This window comes from Lontra canadensis, unplaced genomic scaffold, assembly GCF_010015895.1.
Source record: "Lontra canadensis isolate GAN:19392208 unplaced genomic scaffold, GSC_riverotter_1.0 scaffold38, whole genome shotgun sequence".
In the NCBI taxonomy this organism is placed as follows: domain Eukaryota; kingdom Metazoa; phylum Chordata; class Mammalia; order Carnivora; family Mustelidae; genus Lontra; species Lontra canadensis.
Genome location: NW_022631032.1, coordinates 5,468,989 through 5,490,136, shown reverse-complemented (window position 1 = coordinate 5,490,136; position 21,148 = coordinate 5,468,989). Strand labels below are relative to the sequence as shown.

The window sequence follows — 21,148 nt, the reverse complement described above, 5'->3', positions numbered from 1 at the left end:
CTGTGAGACTAAAAGCAAATTCTCAGGCAATTAGATCCTCTGTTGCATTTTCTTCTAGACGCTGAACACCATGCCCCTTATATAAGGAGATGGCCCAGGGACACCTACGCAACCACTCATGGAATCTGACCATGCTGACTTGCTGTCCTAGTTTTCTTTTCCAAATGGACAATATACCAAATGCATTTTCAAGAAAAAGTTTATATCCTATAAAAGTCACCCTCTTAAGGTGTATGACTGAGTTATTTTTAGTATATTCATAGAGTTATGTAATTGTTACCGCTATCCAATTTTAGAACATTTTCACCACCTAAAAGGAAACCCTATACCCACTAGCACTCACTCCCCACTTCTTCCCCTCTTCTCCCAGCCACTGGCAACCACTAATCTATTTTTTGTTTCCATGGGTTTGCTTCTTCTGAACATTTCTTATTAAATGAAATCATAAAATGTGGTCTTTTGTGACTGGCTTCTTTTACCATAAAATTTATTTTACCATAAATACTTGATAATAACAGAGTTTTCATTTCATTTCATTTTGAAACAGAGTTTCAAAAAGAGGAGATGCTTTCCTTTGGCGACTTTATAAAGGCTTTCATTAGGAGGAACATTCTCTCACTTTACTTTGAACAAGAGTGGTATAAGTCAACATTTTAGAAACTTTGACCAAAGCCCAATTAATTATAACACTACATGGATATATAGTGTCTTTTGCTTGTCCCCATTGTTCAATAAGAGTTTGAGTGAAATATGAATGTGGAAAAAATCATTATTTCTATATTAACATAGCTTACATATAATCATTTCAAATATGCTTATAAAACTAAATTAATAAATTATATATACACATACATATCACTATTTCATCTATTTTCCTAGAAGTTCATAATTCAAAACAGATCTTCTCATTTGAAATATAAAGGAGATCATTTTATATTCAAAATTGTTTTGTATTTAGAACTATGAACCCCCCAGGACCATTCAGATGCATGGTCAGATCTGATGATATTCAGGCCTAAAATCACTGACTTCTCCTCTAGTATTTAAATAAGTAGTTGGAAATCCAATTCCTAATAAATGTCTCAAGAGAAAACTGAACTTTTAAAGTGCACATCTTATAAAAATTGGGGTGATTTTATTGATTTAAGAAAAGACATGTTAGGGGCGCCTGGGTGGCTCAGTGGGTTAAACCTCTGCCTTCAGCTCAGGTCATGATCTCAGGGTCCTGGGATAGAGCCCCGCATGGGGCTCTCTGCTCAGCATGGAGCCTGCTTCCCTATCTCTCTCTGCCTACTTGTGATCTCTCTCTGTCAAATAAATAAATAAAATTAAATTAAATTAAAAAAAAAAGAAAAGGAAAGACATGTTAAGGAAGCAAGGGCTCTTAGAGTTGCTGCCAACTCCCTCACTTTCGTGATGAAATGACTGAGGCCCAAAGAGGCTAAGTGGCTTTTCTGAGATCGTCTGGCCTGAGGGTTTCTGTGTTCAGAGCGTCACGTGAATGATTTCTTCGTGTTCCCATCAACCCTAATCATGCCCCACTTCACAGCTGAGGTTTACAGAGGGTCAACGACTTGCTTAAAGTCACAGCCAGTACATGGTAGAGCTGGGATTCCATTCAGTTCTCTCTGGCTTCAGAGCCAGCGGGCTCCCCACCATTTGCTAAGTTAGTCTTCAGCTTACCTACAAAAAGCTAAAGCTCCTTACAAGAGCCCTTTTCCTGGAATCACATGGTTTAGAAAGGCACTGAGCCAGGTTTGGCATTTCCATATCTAACTGGAGCTGAAGAAAACATCATCAGAAATTACTGACAAAATGAGAGCAAAGGGGGAAAGAGAGCCGGCTAAAATGATTTCTGAAGTCTATAATAATCTGACAAGAGGTATGTTAGTCAAAAAAAGTCAGTGTTACCTGGTTAATTCTCTCAGGCGAGCCACCTCAGCATTGCGCTGACGTAATGTTATTCCCAAAATTTGATTTTCCTTTTCAGCAGCTTCTAACTTAAACCGGGAGCTTTTCACATTGACTAAGGCTTCCTCCAATTCTGAAACCACAAAAAAGTCTCAGTTTCCTCATTCTTTTTAAAAACTGTGGCCATAACTACAATTCAAATACATACCAATTTTTATTCTTGTTGTCTCAATGTCAAATTGTTGTTTATTTTCAAGTAAAGTCTGATCTTTCTCTTTAAATATACCAGCAAATTTTTTGTTTTCATCTTTCTGATTTTCAATCACTTTTAAAAGTTCTTCATTTTTACTCTGTAGTAATTCCTGGCTCTTCAGTGACTCTTGTAATTGGTTTTGCAGGGACTTGTTCAATGACTGAAGGGAAAACACTGCAAGACAAAACAGATCAAAGAATTGCTGCCTGAATTTAAAAAGCACAAACCTGAAAAAGATCTGCTTTTAAAAAAGAAAAGATCTGGAATTTACTGATTTTGCTTAAGAATTATATGCTGGAGCAGTTCTATGTACTACTACATAGTAATTCTATGTAAATACTAAATACATTTTTAATATTTGATGCAGAAGTCATACTTTTTTTCTCCAATTGATATCTGGGGCATTAACATTTTTTTACCTTTATTAATGAAATAATAATACATGCACAGAGTAAAAAAAAATTCAAACAGGATGAGATACCAATGATACCAAGTGATTCTCAATGAAGAGTCTTCCTCACTACCCTACCTCTGCTCTCCTCCTAAAGGCAATCACTATTAACTTTGGTATCTTTCTGGAAAAATACTCGTGCATAAAACGTACATATTTAAAAAGAGATGAATCATACTGTACCCATAGTTTCTAACTGTGCCTTTTATCCCCCGTAAGACTGATATGTACGGGGCAGAGATCTATCACATTCTCTTTAATGGCTATAAAAGTATATGGCACAATTCACTTAACGAATAAAGACCTATGTGTGAGGCATGGTGTTAGAACCTGGACGTACAGTGATGATTAGGAGACATGGTCCCTGTTCTCAAAGAGCTGATAGCAAACAAGTAATTATAAATAGCAATAAGTGCTCTCAAGAGAACAATAAGGTAAATGAGCAGAGACTAAAAAGAGATTAACTACTTACAATGGCAATCACCAATCTCCCCACTTCCTATCTTAGCCTCCTTTCCCACCCATCCTTACCCCCACTGTTTATTCATAGGGGAACCAGAGTGACTTTTTCCAAAATTACTCTGGTGAAGATGAGCAATTTCATGAAGTATGTGTTCTGCTGGGTGATCATATTTTTCTTACTGCTTTGCAAGAGCTATTTATATGTTAAGAAAATTAAGCCTTTGTCATATAATATATTATGAAAACATTTTCCCCATTTTGTTGATGTGCTTTAAATGTGTTTATAATTTTGCTGTGCAGAAAAATGAAAAAAAAAATTCAGAGGACAAATTTTATCATCTTTTCCTTTCTGGCAACTGAGTTTTGTCAGGCTTAGGAAAAGATCCCAAGAATACAAAAATAAACAAACAAACAGTTCTCATCTTTTCCTCTGCTATAGGTTTTTTTCCCCCTTTTTTCTATTATTTTAAACTCTTTGATCCATAAACATAATTTGGCAATATCTGTCAAAATTGCAACTGTATATATCCTTCGATTCAGTAATTCTACAACTATAATCTACAAAATGCTCACAATGTGCACAAAGACATATGTGTAAGATTTTTACTGCAGCACGGTTTGCACTGGGAAGATACCCTAGATAATGATCATCAGAGAACTTCAAATACCAATAGAGTATTTGAAGGATGGAACCACATAAGCAGAATATCCAAACAGTTCTTAAACAGAAAGAAAAATGCCCACTATAGGTTTTATTAGGGCATTAGGGCGGGGAGCTAAGACGATGGCATAGCAGGAGGACCCTAGGCTTGCCTCATCCCTTGAACACAGCTATATAATTATCAAATCATTCTGAACACCCAAGAAATTTATCTGAGGGTTGACAGAACAAACTGCGCAACTAAAGGGAGAGAAGAGGCCACATGGAGGAAGGGAGGGAGTGCAGAGGCATGGTTTGGGGGAGAAGAGGGTGGCAGGTATTACAGAGGGGAGGGAGCGCTGGTTGCAGAGAAAGGTATGGGAAACTGGAGCGCACAGGGATACCTACAAGGAAACCAGTTCCCCAAAGCCATTGGCTAGGAAAATAAGAGGGGCTGATTTTTATGAGTTTTTGCTACCAGTGGGGCTCAAAGACTGGAGTTTTAAAGGTCCCTGGGCTTGGCTGGGATAGAGATCTGAGGGTGCAGCCCTACTGCTGGAGAGAAGGCAGGCAAGCAATCCCAGGGCACACAGCACGATCTGAAGAACACCTAAGGGGCCTAGGGAAAGGCTGTTTCTACTTCCTGGAGTGCATCTGAGAGGTGGTATTGCCTCTCTACAGGCAAAAGAGCCAGCGGGCACCATTTCCCTCACCCACCCCTAAGCAAAGGTGCAGCGACACCTGCTGGACACCTGCTGAGGGCAGCTACCCAGGACACTGGCTGTTTAACCAGCTTGCTCCAAATCCCACACCCCTGTCCTCTGTCACGACTGCCCTTCTGGTCAAACCTGCATTAGTCCCAGTGCAGCGAGACCCTCCCCCAGAAGACCAGCACAGGTCTCTACCACACCAGGTCCCCAAAGTTTGGAGTTTTAAAAGTCAGCAGACTTGGCTAGGATAGAGCCCAAAGTACACTGCGCTGCTCCAGGCAGGCAAGCAACCCAGAGCGTAAAAATAACAATCTGAAAAATGCATAGGACACATAAGGGGAAATTATTCGCTCTTCTGAGAGGGCCTCCCTGAGAGCAGCAAGCACCGACTCCCTTCTCTCAGAACAAAGGGGCTGGCTGGCACCGTTTCCCTCCCCCAGCCCTCAGCATAAACCAGTTCCATAAGCAGCACAGCACCAACACTGGCTGCCTAACCTGCTTATACCAAGTCCTTCCCTGTGCTCTACTGGTGCTGCTTTTCTCGGGCAAGTGTGTTAAAGGATCAGGTCCAGCAGATCTTCCCAGAAGATCAGCATAAACCCCTGCACGTATATGTCTACCAACTATAGGGTTCTGCAAGGCTTCATTCTAGTGGAAGTAGCATCAAGTCTCATTTAACAAGCAGTCCCTAACTAAAACTCGTCACACTCTGGCCAAGTTTCAAGCACTGTCCATGGCAGGTAAGGAGAACCTCCGCAGACAACTGACCTGAGGGACAGAGCAAACAAACACAGCACCTGAGTGCATGCGGCACACATCAGAGATGCTCTCTGAAGCACCAGGCCCTGAACTAAACATTATATGACCTCTTCTTCATAAAGGATTACTCTCAGGAGCAGAAAACATCACAAGCTTTCCTAACACACAGTAGAAGAGACCTAGATAAAATGCCAAGATAGAGGAATTCATCCCAAAAGAAAGAGCTTTTGAAAAGATCATGGCCAGAGCTCTAATTGAAACAGATTGAAAAAAGAAAACATATATAAGTAATATGCCTGAATGAAAACTTAAAACAATAACCATAAGGACACTTGCTGGACTTGAGAAAAGCATGGAAGACTTCAGGAAATGAAATGAAATGAAGATTTGAAACCAACTGGATGTAATGACCATAAGAATGGAAGAAGCAGAGGAACAAATAAGTGATACAGAAGATAGAGTTATGAAAAATAATGAAGCTGGACAAAAGAGAGAAAGAAGAATGATGGATCACAAGAGTAGACTTAGGGAGCTCAGTGACTCCATTAAATGTAATAACATTTGCATCACAGCAGTCCCAGAAGAAGAGAGAGAAAAGGAGGCAGAAGATTTATTTGAAGAAATAAAAGCTGAAAACTCCCCGAATTTGGGGAAGGAAACAGACATCCAGTAGGCAGAGATAACTTTCACCAAAATCAACAAAAGCAGGCCAGCCCCAAGACATACTGTAGTTAAATCTACAAAATCTAGTGATGAAGAAAAAAATTCTAAAAGCAGCAAGACAAAACATGTCCCTAACTTACAAGGGAAGACCCATAAGGCTAGCTACAGATCTCCCACAGAAACTTGCCAGGCCAAAAGGGAGTGGCATGATACATTCAATGTGCTGAATGGGAAAAATCTGCAACCAACAGTACTCTATCCAGCAAGGGTATCATCCAGAATAGAAGGAAAGACAAAGAGTTTCCCAGACAAATAAAAAGTAAAGGAGTTCACGAACACTAAACCAGCCCTCCAAGAAATATTAATGGGGACTCTGAGCGAGAAGGAAAGACCAAAAGTGACAAAGACTAGCAAGGAACAGAGGAAATCTCCAGAAACAATGACAAAACAAGTAATAAAATGGCACTAAGCACATATCTATCAATAATTACTCTAAATGTAAATGGAATAAATGCTCCAATCAAAAGATATAGGGTATCAGAATGGACTAAAAAAGAGACTCAATTTAGACCTAAAGACACCTGCAGATAGAAAGTGAGGAGATGGAGGGGTGCCTGGGTGGCTCACATGGTTGAGCATCCCACTTTTGGTTTCAACTCAGGTCATGATCTTATGGGTCACGGGTTCAAGTCCCGGGTCTAGGTCTGCACTCAGCAGGGAGTCTGCTTAAGGATTCGCTCCCTCTGCCCCTCCCCTGACTTCTGCATGCTCTCTAAGGTAAATAAATAAATCTTAAAAAAAAAAAAAAAAAGAGGAAAGAAAGAAAGAGAGGGGAAGGAGAAACATCATGCAAATGAATGTCAAAAGAAATCCAGAGTAGTAATACCTACACTGGACAAACTAGACTGCATTTTTTTTGTTTTACTTTTTTTAAAGATTTTATTTGAGAGAGAGTACGAGCACACAAGTAGGGGGAGGGGCAGAGGGAGAGGGAGAAGCAGACTCCCTGCTGAGCACAGAGCCCCACTTGGGGCTTAATCCCAGGACCCTGAGATCATGACCTGAGCTAAAGTCAGATGCTTAACCAAATAAGCCACCCAGGCAACCCCAAACTAGACTTTAAACCAAAGACTGTAACAAGAGATGAAGGACGGGAAGCCTGGGTGGCTCAGTAGGTTAAGTGTCTGCTTTCAGCTCAGGTCATGATCCCTGGGTCCTGGAATTGAATCCCACATCAGGCTCCTTGCATAGCAGGGAGCCTGCCTCTCCCTCTGCCTGCTGTTCCCTCTGCTTGTGCTCTCCCTCTCTGACAAATAAATAAATAAAATCTTAAAAAAAAAAAGAGAGAGATGAGGGACACTATATCATAATAAAGGGGACTATCCAACAAGAAGATACAACAATGGTAAATATTTATGCCCCCAACTTGGGAGCATCAAAAACATAAAATAATTAATAACAAACATAAAGGAACTCATTGATAATAATAATGGGGGATTTTAACACCCTACTTGCATCAGTGGACTAATGAATCTAAGCAGAAAATCAACAAGGAAACAATGGCTTTCAATGACACACTGGACCAGATGGACTTAACAAATATATTCAGAACATTTCATCGCAAAGCAGCCGAATACCCATTCTTTTCAAGTGCACATGGGACATCCTCCAGAACAGATCATACACTAGTTCACAAATCAGGCCTCAAAAAGCAGAAAAAGATTTGCGGATCACACCGTGCATACTTTCTGACCACAAAAGATATGAAATTTGAAGTCAACCATCTGAAAAAATTTAGAAAGACCACAAACACATGGAAGTTAAACAACACATTACTAAAGAATGAATGGATTGACGAGAAAATTAAAGAAGAAATTAAAAAATACATGGAAACACATGAAAATGAAAACACAATGGTCCAAAACCTTTGGAATGTAGCAAAAGCAGTCCTATGAGGAAAGTATATAGCAATACAGGCCTTCCTCAAGAAGCAAGAAAAATCTCAAACAACTTAACCTTACATCTAAAGGAGCTAGAAAAAGAACAACGAACAAAGCTTAAAGCCAGCAGAAGAATGGAAATAATAAAGATTAGGGTAAAAATAAATTAAATAGAAGCTAAAAAAAACAGTAGAATAGATCAATGAAACCAGGAGCTGGTTCTTTGAAAAAAATAGTAAAATTAATAAACCCCTAGCCAAACTTGTCAAAAAGAAAAGAGAAAGGACCAAAATAAACAAAATCACTAAAGAGAAATAACAACCAACACCACAGAAATACAAACAATTATAAGAGAATTTTATGAAAAATTATATTAACAAATTAGACAACCTGGAAGAAATGGATAAATTCCTGGAAACACATAAACTACCAGAATTGAAACAGGAAGAAATAGAAAACTGGAGCATACCAATAACCTGCAAAGAAACTGAAGCAATAATCAAAAATCTCCCAAGAAACAGAAGCCCAGGGTCAGATGGTTTCACAGGGGAATTCTACCAAACATTTAAAGAGTTAATACCTATTTTTCGTAAACAATTCCAAAAAATAGAAATGGAAGGAAAACTTCCAAACTCATCCTATGAGGCCAGCATTACTCTGATTCTAATACCAGACAAAGACTCTACTTAAAAAGAGAACTGCAGACCAATAATCCCTGATGAACATGAATGCAAAAATTCTCAACAAAATACTACCAAATTGTATCCAACAGTATATTAAAAGAATCATTCACCACAATCAAGTGGGATTTATTCCTGGGCTGCAAGGGTGGTCAATATTCAGAAATCAATCAACGTGACACACCACATTAACAAAAGAAAGGCTAAGAACCATATGATCCTCTCAATAGAACGCAGAAAAAGCATGGAACAAACTACATCTTTCATGATAAAAACCTCCAATAAAGCAGGTTTAGATGGAACATACCTGAACATAACAAAGGCCCTATAAAACCCACAGCTAATGTAGTCCTTAGTGAGGAAAAATTGAGAGCTCTTCTACTACAGTCAGGAGCAAGACAGGGACATCCACTGTCTCCACTGTTATTTAACACAGGATTCTAAGTCCTAGCCTCAGGAATCAGACAACACAAAGAAATAAAATTGTTCCAAATGGTCAAAGAAAAAGTCAAACTTTCACTGTTTTCAGATGACATGATACTGTATATAGAAAACCCAAAAGACTCACCAAAAAATTGCTAGAACTGATACACAAATTCAGTAAAGTCGCAGGATACAAAATCAATGTACAGAAATCTGTTGCACTTCTATATACCAACAATGAAGCAGCAGAAAGAGAAATTAAGGAACTGATCCCATTTACAATTGCACCAAAAACCATAAGATACTTAAGAGTAATCCTAACCAAAGAGGTAAAAGATTTGTATTCTGAAAACTATACAATACTAATAGAAGAAATTCAAAGTGACACAAAAAAATAGAAAAATATTCTATGGTCATGCACTGGAAAAACAATTATTGTTAAAATGTCTATACTCCAGGGCACCTGGGTGGCTCAGTTGGTTGAGCATCTGACTTCGGCTCAGGTCGTGATCTCAGCGTCCTGGGATTGAGCCCCATGTCGGGCTCCGTACTCTGTGGGAAATCTGCTTATCTCTCTCCTTCTCCCTCTGCCCTTGCCCTGCTCATGCTCTCTCTGTCTCTCTCTCTCAAATATATAAATAAAATCTTCAAAAACACCGTCTATACTTCCCAAAGCAATCTACACCTTTAATTCAATCCCTATCATAATACTACCAGCATTTTTCACAGAACTTGAAAAAACAATCCTAAAATTTGTATGGAACCACAAAAGACCCTGCATAGCCAAAGCAATCTTGAAAAAGAAAAGCAAAGCTGGAGGCATCACAATCCCAGACTTCAAGTTATACTATAGAGCTACAGTGATCAAGATAGTATGGTAGTGGCACAAAAACAAGACATAGAGATAAGTGGAATAGAACAAAAAATGCACAAATGAACCCAAACTATATGGTCAACTAGTCTTCAACAAAGTAGGAAAGAATGTGCAGTGGAAAAAAGTCTCTTCAACAAATGGGTTGGGAAAACTGGACAGCCACAGGTAAAAGAATGAAACTGGGCCACCTTCTCACGCCATACACAAAAATAAGTTCAAAATGGAAGAAAGACCTAAATATGAGACAGGAAACCATCAAAATCCTAGAGGAGAACACAGGCAGCAAACACTTTGACACTGGATGTAGCAACTTCTTACTAGATAGGTCTTCTAAGGCAAGGGAAACAAAAGCAAAATAAACTATTGGGACCTCATCAAAGTAAAAGCTTCTGCACAGCAAAAGAAATCAACAAAAGTAAAAGGTTTTCCTTTGGAATGGGAGAAGATATTTCCAAATGACATATCTAATAAAGAGTTAGTATTCAAAATACATAAAGAACTTATCAAACTGAACACCCCCAAACCAAATAATCCAGTTTTAAAATGGGCACAAGATGTGAATAGACATTTTTCCAATGAAGATATACAGATGCTAACAGACCCATGAAAAGATCCTCATCACTCAACATCAGGGAAATCCAAATCAAAACTACAACATGTATCCTCACACTCGTCAGAATGGCTAAAATTAACAACACAGGCAACAACAGGTATTAGTGAGGATGTGGGGAAAAGGGGGACACTCTTTCACTGTTGGTGGGAATGCAAGCTGGTGCAGCCACTCTGGAGAACAGTATGGATATTCCTCAAAAAGTTGAAAATAGAACAACCCTATACCTCAGCAATTGCACTACTAGGTATTTACCCAAAGGACACAAAATATAGATTCAAAGGGATACATACACCCCAACATTTATAGCAGCATGATCAATATCCAAATTATGGAAAGAGTACAAATGCCCATCAACTCATGGATGGGTAAAGAAAATATGGTGTATACACACACACACACACACACACATACAGAATATGACTCGGCCATCAAAAAGCATGAAATCTTGTCATTTGCAACAACATGGATGGAGCTAGAGAGTATTATGTGAAACAAAATAAGTCAGTCAGAGAAAGACAAATACCATATTTCACTTATAAGTGGAATTTAAGAAACAAAACAGATGAACATGGGGGAAAAAAAAAGCAAGGCAAACCATAAAATAGAATCTTAACTATAGAGAACAAACTGAGCATTGCTGGAGGGGAGGTGGACAGGGATGGGTTAAATGGGATGAGAATTAAGGAGGGCGCTTGAGCACTGAGTGTTGTAGGTAAGTGATGAATCACTAAATTTTATACTTGAAACTAATATTATACTGCATGTTAATTAACTGGAATTTAAATAAAAACCTGAAAAAAAAAGAAGACTATCCACTACATATTAAATGAATAAATGCAAGCTTCAGAAGACCATATGCAGTGTAATCTCATTTTTAAAAAAGAAAAAATACATATATAGTTCTTTTAGTGCCAGGCACATGGTAGGAACTCATTATTTCTGAAACAGATCAATTCTATATGAACAGGAGACATGTAAAAGGAAATAGAGCCTTTTACAAAAAACAAAACAAAACAAAAAAAAAAACAACCAGGGATGTCTTATTGGGATATAATAGCACAGAGCTTTTTTAAAAAATTCTTTTATTTGGGGCACCTGGGTGGCTCAGTGGGTTAAGCCTCTGCCTTCGGCTCAGGGTCATGATCTCAGGGTCCTGGGATGGAGCCCCACATCGGGCTCTCTGCTCAGCGAGGAGCCTGCTTCCCCCTCTCTCTCTGCCTGCTTCTCTGCCTACTTGTGATCTCTCTCTCTCTGTCAAATAAATAAATAAAATCTTAAAAAAAAATTCTTTTATTTAAATTTAATTTAGTTAACATATAGTATATTATTAGTTTCAGGTGTAGAATTTAGTGATTCATCAGTTGCATATGACACCCCATGCTCATTATATCACATGCCCTCCTTAATGCCCATCACCTAATTATCCCATCCCCCCACCCACTGCCTCTCCATCAATCCTCAGTTTGTTTCCTAGAAATAAGAGTCTCTTATGGTTTGCCTCCCTCTCTGGTCTTTTTTTAGTTGTTGTTTTTTTTTTAAAGATATTTTAAATTTACTTGATAGAGAGCAAGAGGGAGAGGGAGAAGCAGGCTCCCTGCTGAGCAAGGGGCCCAATGTTGGGCTCAATCCCAGGACCCTGGGATTATGACCTGAGCCAAAGGCAAACACTTAACCGACTGAGCCACCCAGGCACCTTCCCTCTCTCTTTTTATCTTATTTTATTTTTCCTTCTCTTCCCCTATGTTCATCTGTTTTGTTTATTAAATTCCACATGTGAGTGGAATCATATAATATTTGTCTCTTTTTTATATATGGTATTTGTCTTTCTCTGACTTATTTTGCTTAGCACAATTTCCACTAGGTCCATCCATGTCATTGCAAATGGCAAGATTTATTCTTTTTGATGGCTGAGTAATATTTGTGTGTGTGTGTGTGTGTGTGTACACCATGTTTTTTTTTAACACCACATCTTTTTCATATTTTGGCTATTATGGACATTACTAATACCACAGATCTTTTATTTTTGTTTCTGTGCTATTTTAATTTTTAATAATAAGTATTATTCCTATTTTTTCAAATGTAAATTAAAAGTCTTCTTAAGACAAAGTAATTAAGAAAGCTCCATTCTTTACCAGTATTTCTAGAACAAAGAATTTACTATCAGTTCTTAAAGTTCTTTTACCTACATTCAAGGTTGCATTCCAGAGCACCAGTTGCCTTTTGGGTTTTTTCTTGTTCTCTAAGTTGCTGGTTCAAAATTCTCAGTTGCCTAAAGGAAATAATAAAGAAACATGATTCCAAGAAACCCAAACTCATTTAACAGTGTACGTCCAACAGCCTATTAAAAAAGATAACAGCTCCTCTCCAGGAACCATCAGTTTGTTCTCTATAATTAATAGTCTTTTTCTTGGCTTGTTTTTCTTTTTTCCCTTTGCTCATCTGTTGTTTCTTAAATTCCACATATGAGTGAGATCATATGGCATTTGTCTGACTGACTTATTTTGCTCAGGTGAGTGGGGGGAATGGGGAAAAAGGGAGATGGGCATTAAAGAGAACACTTATCATGATGAAAAAGATTAAAAAATGAAAAATGAAAAAGACAAAAGATGGTACTCACCAGGACTGCAGAAGTCCATCTCGTCCCCAAAACAAAGACAAAAACAAAATAAACAAAACAACAAAACCACATTGCTGCTCTTATTCATAGGGCCTGAGATAATTTTTGAAAGATTGCCTGGGACAGCATAAACTGTCCTCTCACAAGAAAAAAGATGACTTCTCTTAGTTTTTCCCTTTTCTGTTTTTGTTCTCTCAATGATTTCCTTGTCTTTTAAAAAAAATTTCTTTCATTTCCTATCTCCTCCTGCTATTTTCTCCTTCTGTCTCCCTTCTCTGCATTTTCATTACCGCACAAATAACTTTTTTTTTAAAAGATCTGTCGTAACTATGACCTAGAATACCTGCAAGGACTGACTGCTATCAGACATGCATCTGCTTGGTTTGTCACACATTGAAAAAACTGGGAAATGCAAACCTATGCTTCTAATAATTTCTTTATTAGATGGAAAAGTTAATGACCTTATTTTAAAAAAGTGAACGCTAATTAGCAGCAACTTCACCCTACAATAAACTTCACAATTTGTGGCCTCTTTACAAACTGGAACATACAAAAGGAATTACAAAAATGTTTCTTCTAAGAAGCTGACGCTTAAATAACTTTCACAAAGTGAAAGTTGTCTCTATTATCTTTCTAGAATTAATTACGTGAAAATATTCTGTATTATTTATTTGTTACTAAATTTAAAATGATAATGCCCTTCCTCATATCATTTACATGTACTAATTCCAGACAGATTAAGGAAATAAAAAATAGACAAGTAAGACCAAGTATAAAAGTTTTAGTGGAAATCTACAGAATCTTGAAGTGGGGAAGGCATTCCTAAGCAAGACTCAAAATCCACCAACCATCAAGGAAAAGAATGAAAGATTTAAAGATATCAAAATTTAAAACTTGTCCTAGAATTAGGAATCTGGAAGCAAATACCTGCCACACATATGAGACCAAAAATCCACAACACTTAAAGAGCTCCTGCAAATCAGTTAGAAAGGCAATAAAAATGGGCCATTCACATAAGAAATAGAAATGGCCTATAAGCATATAAAAAATGGTTGGCTTTCCTAATATGAAGAAATGAAAAGTTAAAACAGGAGATATTTTATGGCCACAAGATTGACAAAAATAAAAGGAAATAGTATTTTTTGGTGAGGCAAGTGAATTATCTCAATCGGTGGGAATCAACTGATATAACCATTTGAACGGCAACTTGACAGTATCCAACGAAACGTAAAATGTTCATTATCTTTGACAAGATAATCTGGGTTATCTAGCCTCAGCAATATAATCGAGCCTTGAACAACACAGGTTTGAACTGTGCAGGTCCACTTATACACAGATATTTGATAAATACTATATAGTACTATAAATGTATTTTTTCTCTTCCTTAGGATTTTCTTAATATTTTCTTTTATCTAGCTTACTTTATTGCAAGAATATGGTACATAATACATATGACATATGTATTACAATATTATAATACATATAACATGTATTACAATATATTATAATACATATAATTATAACATAATACATATAACATATGTATATATGTATTATGTACTGTATAATATATATGTTAATCAATAAAAACATTCAATGTTATTGGTAAGGCTCCAGTCAACAGTAGGTTATCAGTAGTTAAGTTCTGGAGGAGTCAAAAGTTACACACAGATTTTTGACTTCATAGAGTGTAAGCGCCCCTAACTCCTGCATTGCTTGAGAGCCAACTGTAGTTGTACATGCGCAAAAGCATCTACAATCTTTAGATATATACAAAGATGTTCAAACAACACTATTTAATAGTAATAAGTTAGAAACGACTTACAGTGCTACATAAATTAGGGTATATCCATAATGAGAAAAACACAAGTAGTTTTTTAAAAAGAGACATCTAGGGGCACCTGAGTGGCTCAGTGGGTTAAGCATCTGCCTTTGGCTTAGGTCGTGATCCCAGGGTCCTAGGATCGAGCCCCACATTGGGCTCTCTGCTCAGAGGGGAGCTTGCTTCCCCCACCCCCCCACCTGCCTCTCTGCCTACTTGTGATCTCTGTCAAATAAATAAATAAAATCGTTAAAAAATTTTTGAAAAATTAAAAAAAAATAAAAAGAGACATCTAAATGTACTGACAAGGAAACATCTTCAAGACTCATTGTGAAGTGGAAAAAAGCAAGCTACAGAAGAAAAACAGTATAATACAATCCCATGTTTGTTTCAAAAACAATTCTGCTTTTCTGAAAAGTTTCCCCTTTATACCAAAGAGTGCAGATCTAGAAAGGGCAGCATAGACTTATAATCTACAACTCTAACTGGAATGATTCTTTTGGTATTTTCTAGGAAAACAGAAAGTACTAAGGTCCTCTTACACACCAAGTGTGTGGAAGAAGCTTTGCCTGACAATAATCTTGTACACATGTCCCTAGTCAGATTCTTCTCTTCTCTTCCCCTTTATGGCCGGCCTAAACTTTCAACCCTTACTGTAAGCCTCTCATTCCTACCCTCCTCCTCTCAGTAGGATACTTTCATATTTTCACTAAAAATAACATGGCTTGGGGACAAACTGTTACCCTTCTGCCCCAGGGCATACAAATTTACCCATATATATACATATACACTAATCTCACTTCTTTCTTCTAGTCTTAGAGACAGGGAGCCTCATCAGCTTCCTGGATCCCACTGTCTGCTCTACCCTTAAGGACTCTGCTCCTATTCCACTTCTTTTATCTTCTCTACCTGAAGCTTCTTCTTTACTTGTTTATGTCCTAAGCCAAGAAGCGTAATAAAAGCACTCCCATATTTAGGAAAATATGCCCTCCAACCAAACTGTACCATTAGCTACTCTTCTTCCTTCTCATTCCCAGCTTTCAGGGCCAGGCTTTTAAAACATGATTGTTCTGGGGCGCCTGGGTGGCTCAGTGGGTTAAGCCTCTGCCTTCGGCTCAGGTCATGATCTCAAGGTCCTGGAATCGAGTCCTGCATCGGGCTTTCTGCTCAGCAGAGAGCCTGCTTCCCCCTTTCTCTCTGCCTGCCTCTCTGCCAACTTGTGATTTCTCTCTCTGTGTGTCTAATAAATAAATAAAATCTTTAAAAAAAAAAAAAACCATGATTGTTCTGGGTGCCTGGGTGGCTCAGATGATTTAGCATCTGCCTTTGGCTCAGGTCATGATCCCGGGGTGCTGGGATGGAGTCCTGTATCAGGCTCCCTGCTTGCTCTGCCTCTGCCTCTCTCTCTCTGTCTCTCTCATGATTAAATAAATAAAATCTTTTAAAAAAATGACTTAAAAAACATGATTGTTCTATTAAAAAATGATACATGATAAAAAACAACAAAAGATAATCTTTTAAAAATGGATAGAGTCACACACACTTTTAACAAATATTATGTATTATATGTTCATGTACTTGATTTAAACAAAGGAAAAGAAGTGCTGACATTTAGGCAAATACTTCTTTTTTCTTTACTGTTTTAAAATATGGCTCTACTGAAATGAAACATATAATAAACTGCACATTTTATAGTAAAAGTATATAATTTGGTAGTTTTAACAGATGATGTGATGAAACCATCACCATAATTAAGATATTCATCAGGCCTCCAAATTTCCACATGCTCCATTTTCATACCATCCTCTTCCCAAACAACTGATTTAGAGATTACTTTGCATTTTCGGGAATTTTATACTATATATCATACAATGCATTCTTTAGCCTGCCTGCCTTCATTCAGCACACTGATTCTGAGATTCACCCATGATATTGCACGTATCGATAGTTCTTCCGTTTCCACTGTTGGGTGGTATATTTCATTGTGTGGATACACCACCATGTGTTTATCCATTCACCTGTTAACAGACATCTGGATTGTTTCTGATGAACATTCACAAGTAAGTTTTTGTTTGGACATATGCTTTTACTTCTCTGTGTACATACCTAGGAGTGAAACGACTGGATCATATGGTTTATGTTTAATTTCTAAGAAACTACCAAACTATTTTCCAAAGCGGGTGTACCATTTTATATTCCCACCAGTAAATTATGCAAGTGCCAGTTCCTCCACATCATCATTTGGTAGAGTCTTTTGAATTTTAGTCATTCTAGTGGGTATGTGGTATTATTTCATTGTGGTTTTAGTCTGTATTTTCCTAATGACTAACAGTGATGAGCAGATTTTCATATGCTTATTTGATACCCATCCATCTTCTTTGATGTAGCGTCTATTAAAGTACTTTGCCTGTTTTTTGAGTTGCAACAGTTCCTTATACATTCTATATGTACAAGTCCATCAAATACATGTATTGCAAATATTTTCTCTGTTGTTTGCCTCTTCATCTTTAGTAATAGTGTCTTTTGAAGAGCAAATTTTAAATTTTGATGAAGTCCAACTTACAAATTCTTTTTACTTATGTTTTTTGTTATATTTAAGAAATCTTTCCCGGCGCGCCTGGGTGGCTCAGTGGGTTAAAGCCTCTGCCTTTGACTCAGGTCATGATCCCAGGGTCCTGGGATCGAGCCCCGCATCAGGCTTTCTGGGAGCCTGCTTCCTCCTATCTGCCTACATCTCTGCCTACTGGTGATCTCTGTCTGTCAAATAAATAAATAAAATCTAAAAAAAAACCCAAACAAACAAAAAAAAAACTTTCCCAACCCAGGATCCCTAAGATTTTTTTCTTATGTTTTCTCTAAGTTCTATTTAACTTATTTATTAAGTTTTAACTTAATAGATATTTAACTTAGATATTAACTTATTTAACTTATATATTAAGATTTGTGATTCAAGTTAATTTTTATATATGGTGTGGCATTAAGGTTGAAGTAATTGTTCTTTCCCTCTCTCCCTTCCTCCCTCCCTTCCTTCCTTTTACTTTTTTCCTTTTTTGTGTATGGCTCTCCAATTGTTCCAGCACTATTTAGTGAAAAGATCCTTCTTTCCCCCATTGAATTTCCTTAGCATCTTTGTAAAAAATCAGTTACCTTTATTTTATTATTATTGCTTTTTAAAGATTTTATTTGAGAGAGAGAGAGGCCAAGGGAGAGGGAAAAGCAGGCTCCCTGCAGACACAGGACCCCTGAGATTATGACCCAAGTTGAAGGCAGATGCTTATCCTACTGAGTCACCCAGGCCCTCCTAAAAAATCAGCTACCTTTATATGTGAGTTTACTTCTGGACACTATTCTGTTTCAAGTATATATCTATCTATCTTTACACCAATGCCACATTGTCTTGATTACTATAACTTTATGTCTTGAAAAAGGATAGTACCAATTTTGTTCTCCTTTCCCAAAGTTGTTTTGGCTTGGCTATTTTAGATTCTTTGAATTTCCATATAAATTTTAGAATCATCTTTCTAAAAAAAAAGATGCTGGGTTTTCTCCAAAATTACACAGAATCTATAGATCAATTTGGGGAGAACTAACATGTTAACAATAATAAGTCTTATAATCTATGTGTCTAGTTTATTCTCATTTATACAGGTCTCCTTTAATTTCTCTCAGCAATGTTTTATAGTTTTCAGTATACAGGTCTTACACATTTTAAATCAAATTTATCCCTAAATTGATCATATTCTTTGATGCTACTATTAATAGTATTGTTTTTAAACTTCACTTCAAATTGTTCATTTCCAATATATAGAAATATAATTGCCTTTTTTGTATATTGATCTCATATCCTGCAACCTGGCTAAGCTCATTTATTAATTCTAGTTGCTTTTTTGTAGATTCTGTAGGATTTTCTACAAAGCCTATCGTATCATTTGTGAATAAGACAGCCTGTACTTAAAAAGGTTTTCTTTCCTTGCTTTATTGCACTGGTAGAACCTGCAGCACAATACTAAATATAAGTAATAATCACTACTTGCTGAATATCAATCAGACATTTTTTAAGCCTATACAGAGAGAAAAAATAAGCCAAACTGATATTACAAATTTACAAATATTATTACAAATACTATTTTATAATATCATAAATATTTTTATAAGCACTATTTTTTATACTATTACAAATGCCATTTTACAATATTACATATGGAATTTAGGATTATGTGATTTTATCTGAACGAAAAGTAACAACTGAAATCAGAACTCATGAGCTTTAGACAAATATTTCTCTACTTCATAAAATAATATTCCTAAATAAACTTAAATAAAGGAAATAGGTTAGAAAAACATTAATTTTGGAATTTTTATTGTCAAGATAACAAATTCTATTCTGTACCTTAATTCCCACAGTTGTTTTAGTTCTATGTATAGATTCAATGTTTATCTCTTTATTTGTTTTTTTTTTTTTAAAAAGACACATTTATTCAGCGTCATGATCAGACTATTACATTTAGCAATCAACAGCATGGGTGCAAAAAAAAATCTACATTAAAACCCTTTGTTGGAATGCTTTACACTTTCCACAGAACAGAAACTAAAATAACCTGTTATACAATTAGTCACAAATACAGTCCTCGAGTTTTTTTGCCCATACACATGAGTATTGTCTAAAACATGTCTTCTTTGTAGCAGCTAGGCCCTGCCACCACTGTGCTTGGCTGAGTTCACAAATCTGTTATAACCTGTAGCTTCCCTGTCACTTCTCTGGCTCTCCTCTCCTGCTAAGCTTTGTTTCCTGGCAGTAATTAAAACCTTCTGCCACTGCCGTAGCTGCTGCTGCTGCTGGAACCACCATAGCCACCTTGGTTTCGTGGTTTGGCAAAGTATTGGCCTCTACCACCATAAGGGCCAGAGCTTCTGCCTCCAAAATTGCCTCCTTTCATGGGTCCAAAATTTGAGGATTGATTGTTGTAATTGCCAAAATCATTATAGCTTCCGCCACCTCCAAAGTTGCTTCCATCATTACCAAATCCATTATAGCCATCCCCACTGCCACCATATCCACCACCACCTCGATTGCCACCAAAGCCCCCTCGACCACTGAAGTTTCCTCCGCGACCAAAGTTGTCATTCCCACCAAAACCACCTCCACGACCACCACCAAAGTTTCCAGAACCACTTCGACCTCTTTGGCTGGATGAAGCACTAGCCATCTCTTGCTTAGAGAGCGCTTTCCTTACTTCACAGTTGTGGCCATTCACAGTATGGTATTTTTGAATGACAATCTTGTCTACAGAATCATGGTCATCAAATGTTACAAAAGCAAAACCCCTCTTTTTGCCACTGCCTCGGTCAGTCATGATCTCAATCACTTCGATTTTCCCATACTGTTCGAAATAATCTCTTAGATGATGTTCTTCAGTGTCTTCTTTAATGCCACCAACAAAAATCTTTTTCACAGTTAGGTGGGCACCAGGTCTTTGAGAATCTTCTCTTGAGACAGCCCTCTTTGGTTCCACAACTCTTCCATCCACCTTGTGTGGCCTTGCATTCATGGCTGCATCCACCTCCTCCACAGTGGCATATGTGACAAACCCAAAGCCTCTGGAGCGCTTGGTGTTTGGGTCTCTCATTACCACACAGTCCGTAAGTGTTCCCCATTGCTCAAAATGGCTCCTCGGACTCTCATCGGTTGTTTCAAAGCTCAGCCCTCCGATGAAGAGCTTCCGCAGCTGTTCAGGCTCTTTAAGAGACTCTGACTTAGACATGATGGCGGTGGGAGGGGAGACTTTAACGATGCTTACTCTGCGGTGTCCACGAGCAGCAATCTCTTTATTTGAATTCTTCTCTTGGTTGATTAGAATTTGCCATTCAACAATTTTTTTTGTTGTTTTTAAAGGAATCCAAGGGTGCTGTATTTTCTAAGTTCTTGCACACCTGAAAGTATGCCTTTACACCAAAATGATTGCTGGGCCACATATGAGATCCTTGGGGCATACTTTCTTTCCCTTAGATTTTTGTAAATAATGTTCTATGATCTTTGGGCAATGAATATTCCTGTGAAAAGGCTGAGGTATTTTTCTCTTTATTTTTCTCTTTACACATTATTTGCTTTTATTCTGAACGTCTATAAAAGTTAATTTTATTTTGTCCTTAGGATGTGCTGACTTTATTAGCTTGATGTGGTGACTTTATTAGCTTATGTCTTGGTGTTGATCATTTTAATAGTTTTCCTGGGATCCTGAATGTCCTATTGATCTGCTAACACAGATTTTTAGTAAATTTCCCTTTATTTACATATCTTTTAACATTGTCTTTGATCCACTTGTTCTATTC

The 21,148-nt window shown here is 37.4% G+C and overlaps 1 protein-coding gene across 4 annotated transcripts in view; it reads right to left on the bottom strand.

Moving 5' to 3' along the window:
* The window catches only part of CCDC14 (coiled-coil domain containing 14), a 49,797-nt gene that overhangs the window by 10,009 nt on the left and 18,640 nt on the right, over positions 1 to 21,148 (bottom strand). For 3 of the 4 annotated variants that reach the window (XM_032869497.1, XM_032869495.1, XM_032869496.1), the window contains 3 exons: positions 12,566 to 12,648; positions 2,120 to 2,338; positions 1,912 to 2,044 (listed from right to left, as the gene is read on the bottom strand). In XM_032869497.1, the coding sequence (XP_032725388.1) occupies positions 1,912 to 2,044; positions 2,120 to 2,338; positions 12,566 to 12,648 (435 nt within the window). Of the gene's footprint in view, positions 1 to 1,437; positions 1,777 to 1,911; positions 2,045 to 2,119; positions 2,339 to 12,565; positions 12,649 to 21,148 lie in introns of those variants that run through there. The other variant, XM_032869498.1, reaches the window with a different exon arrangement.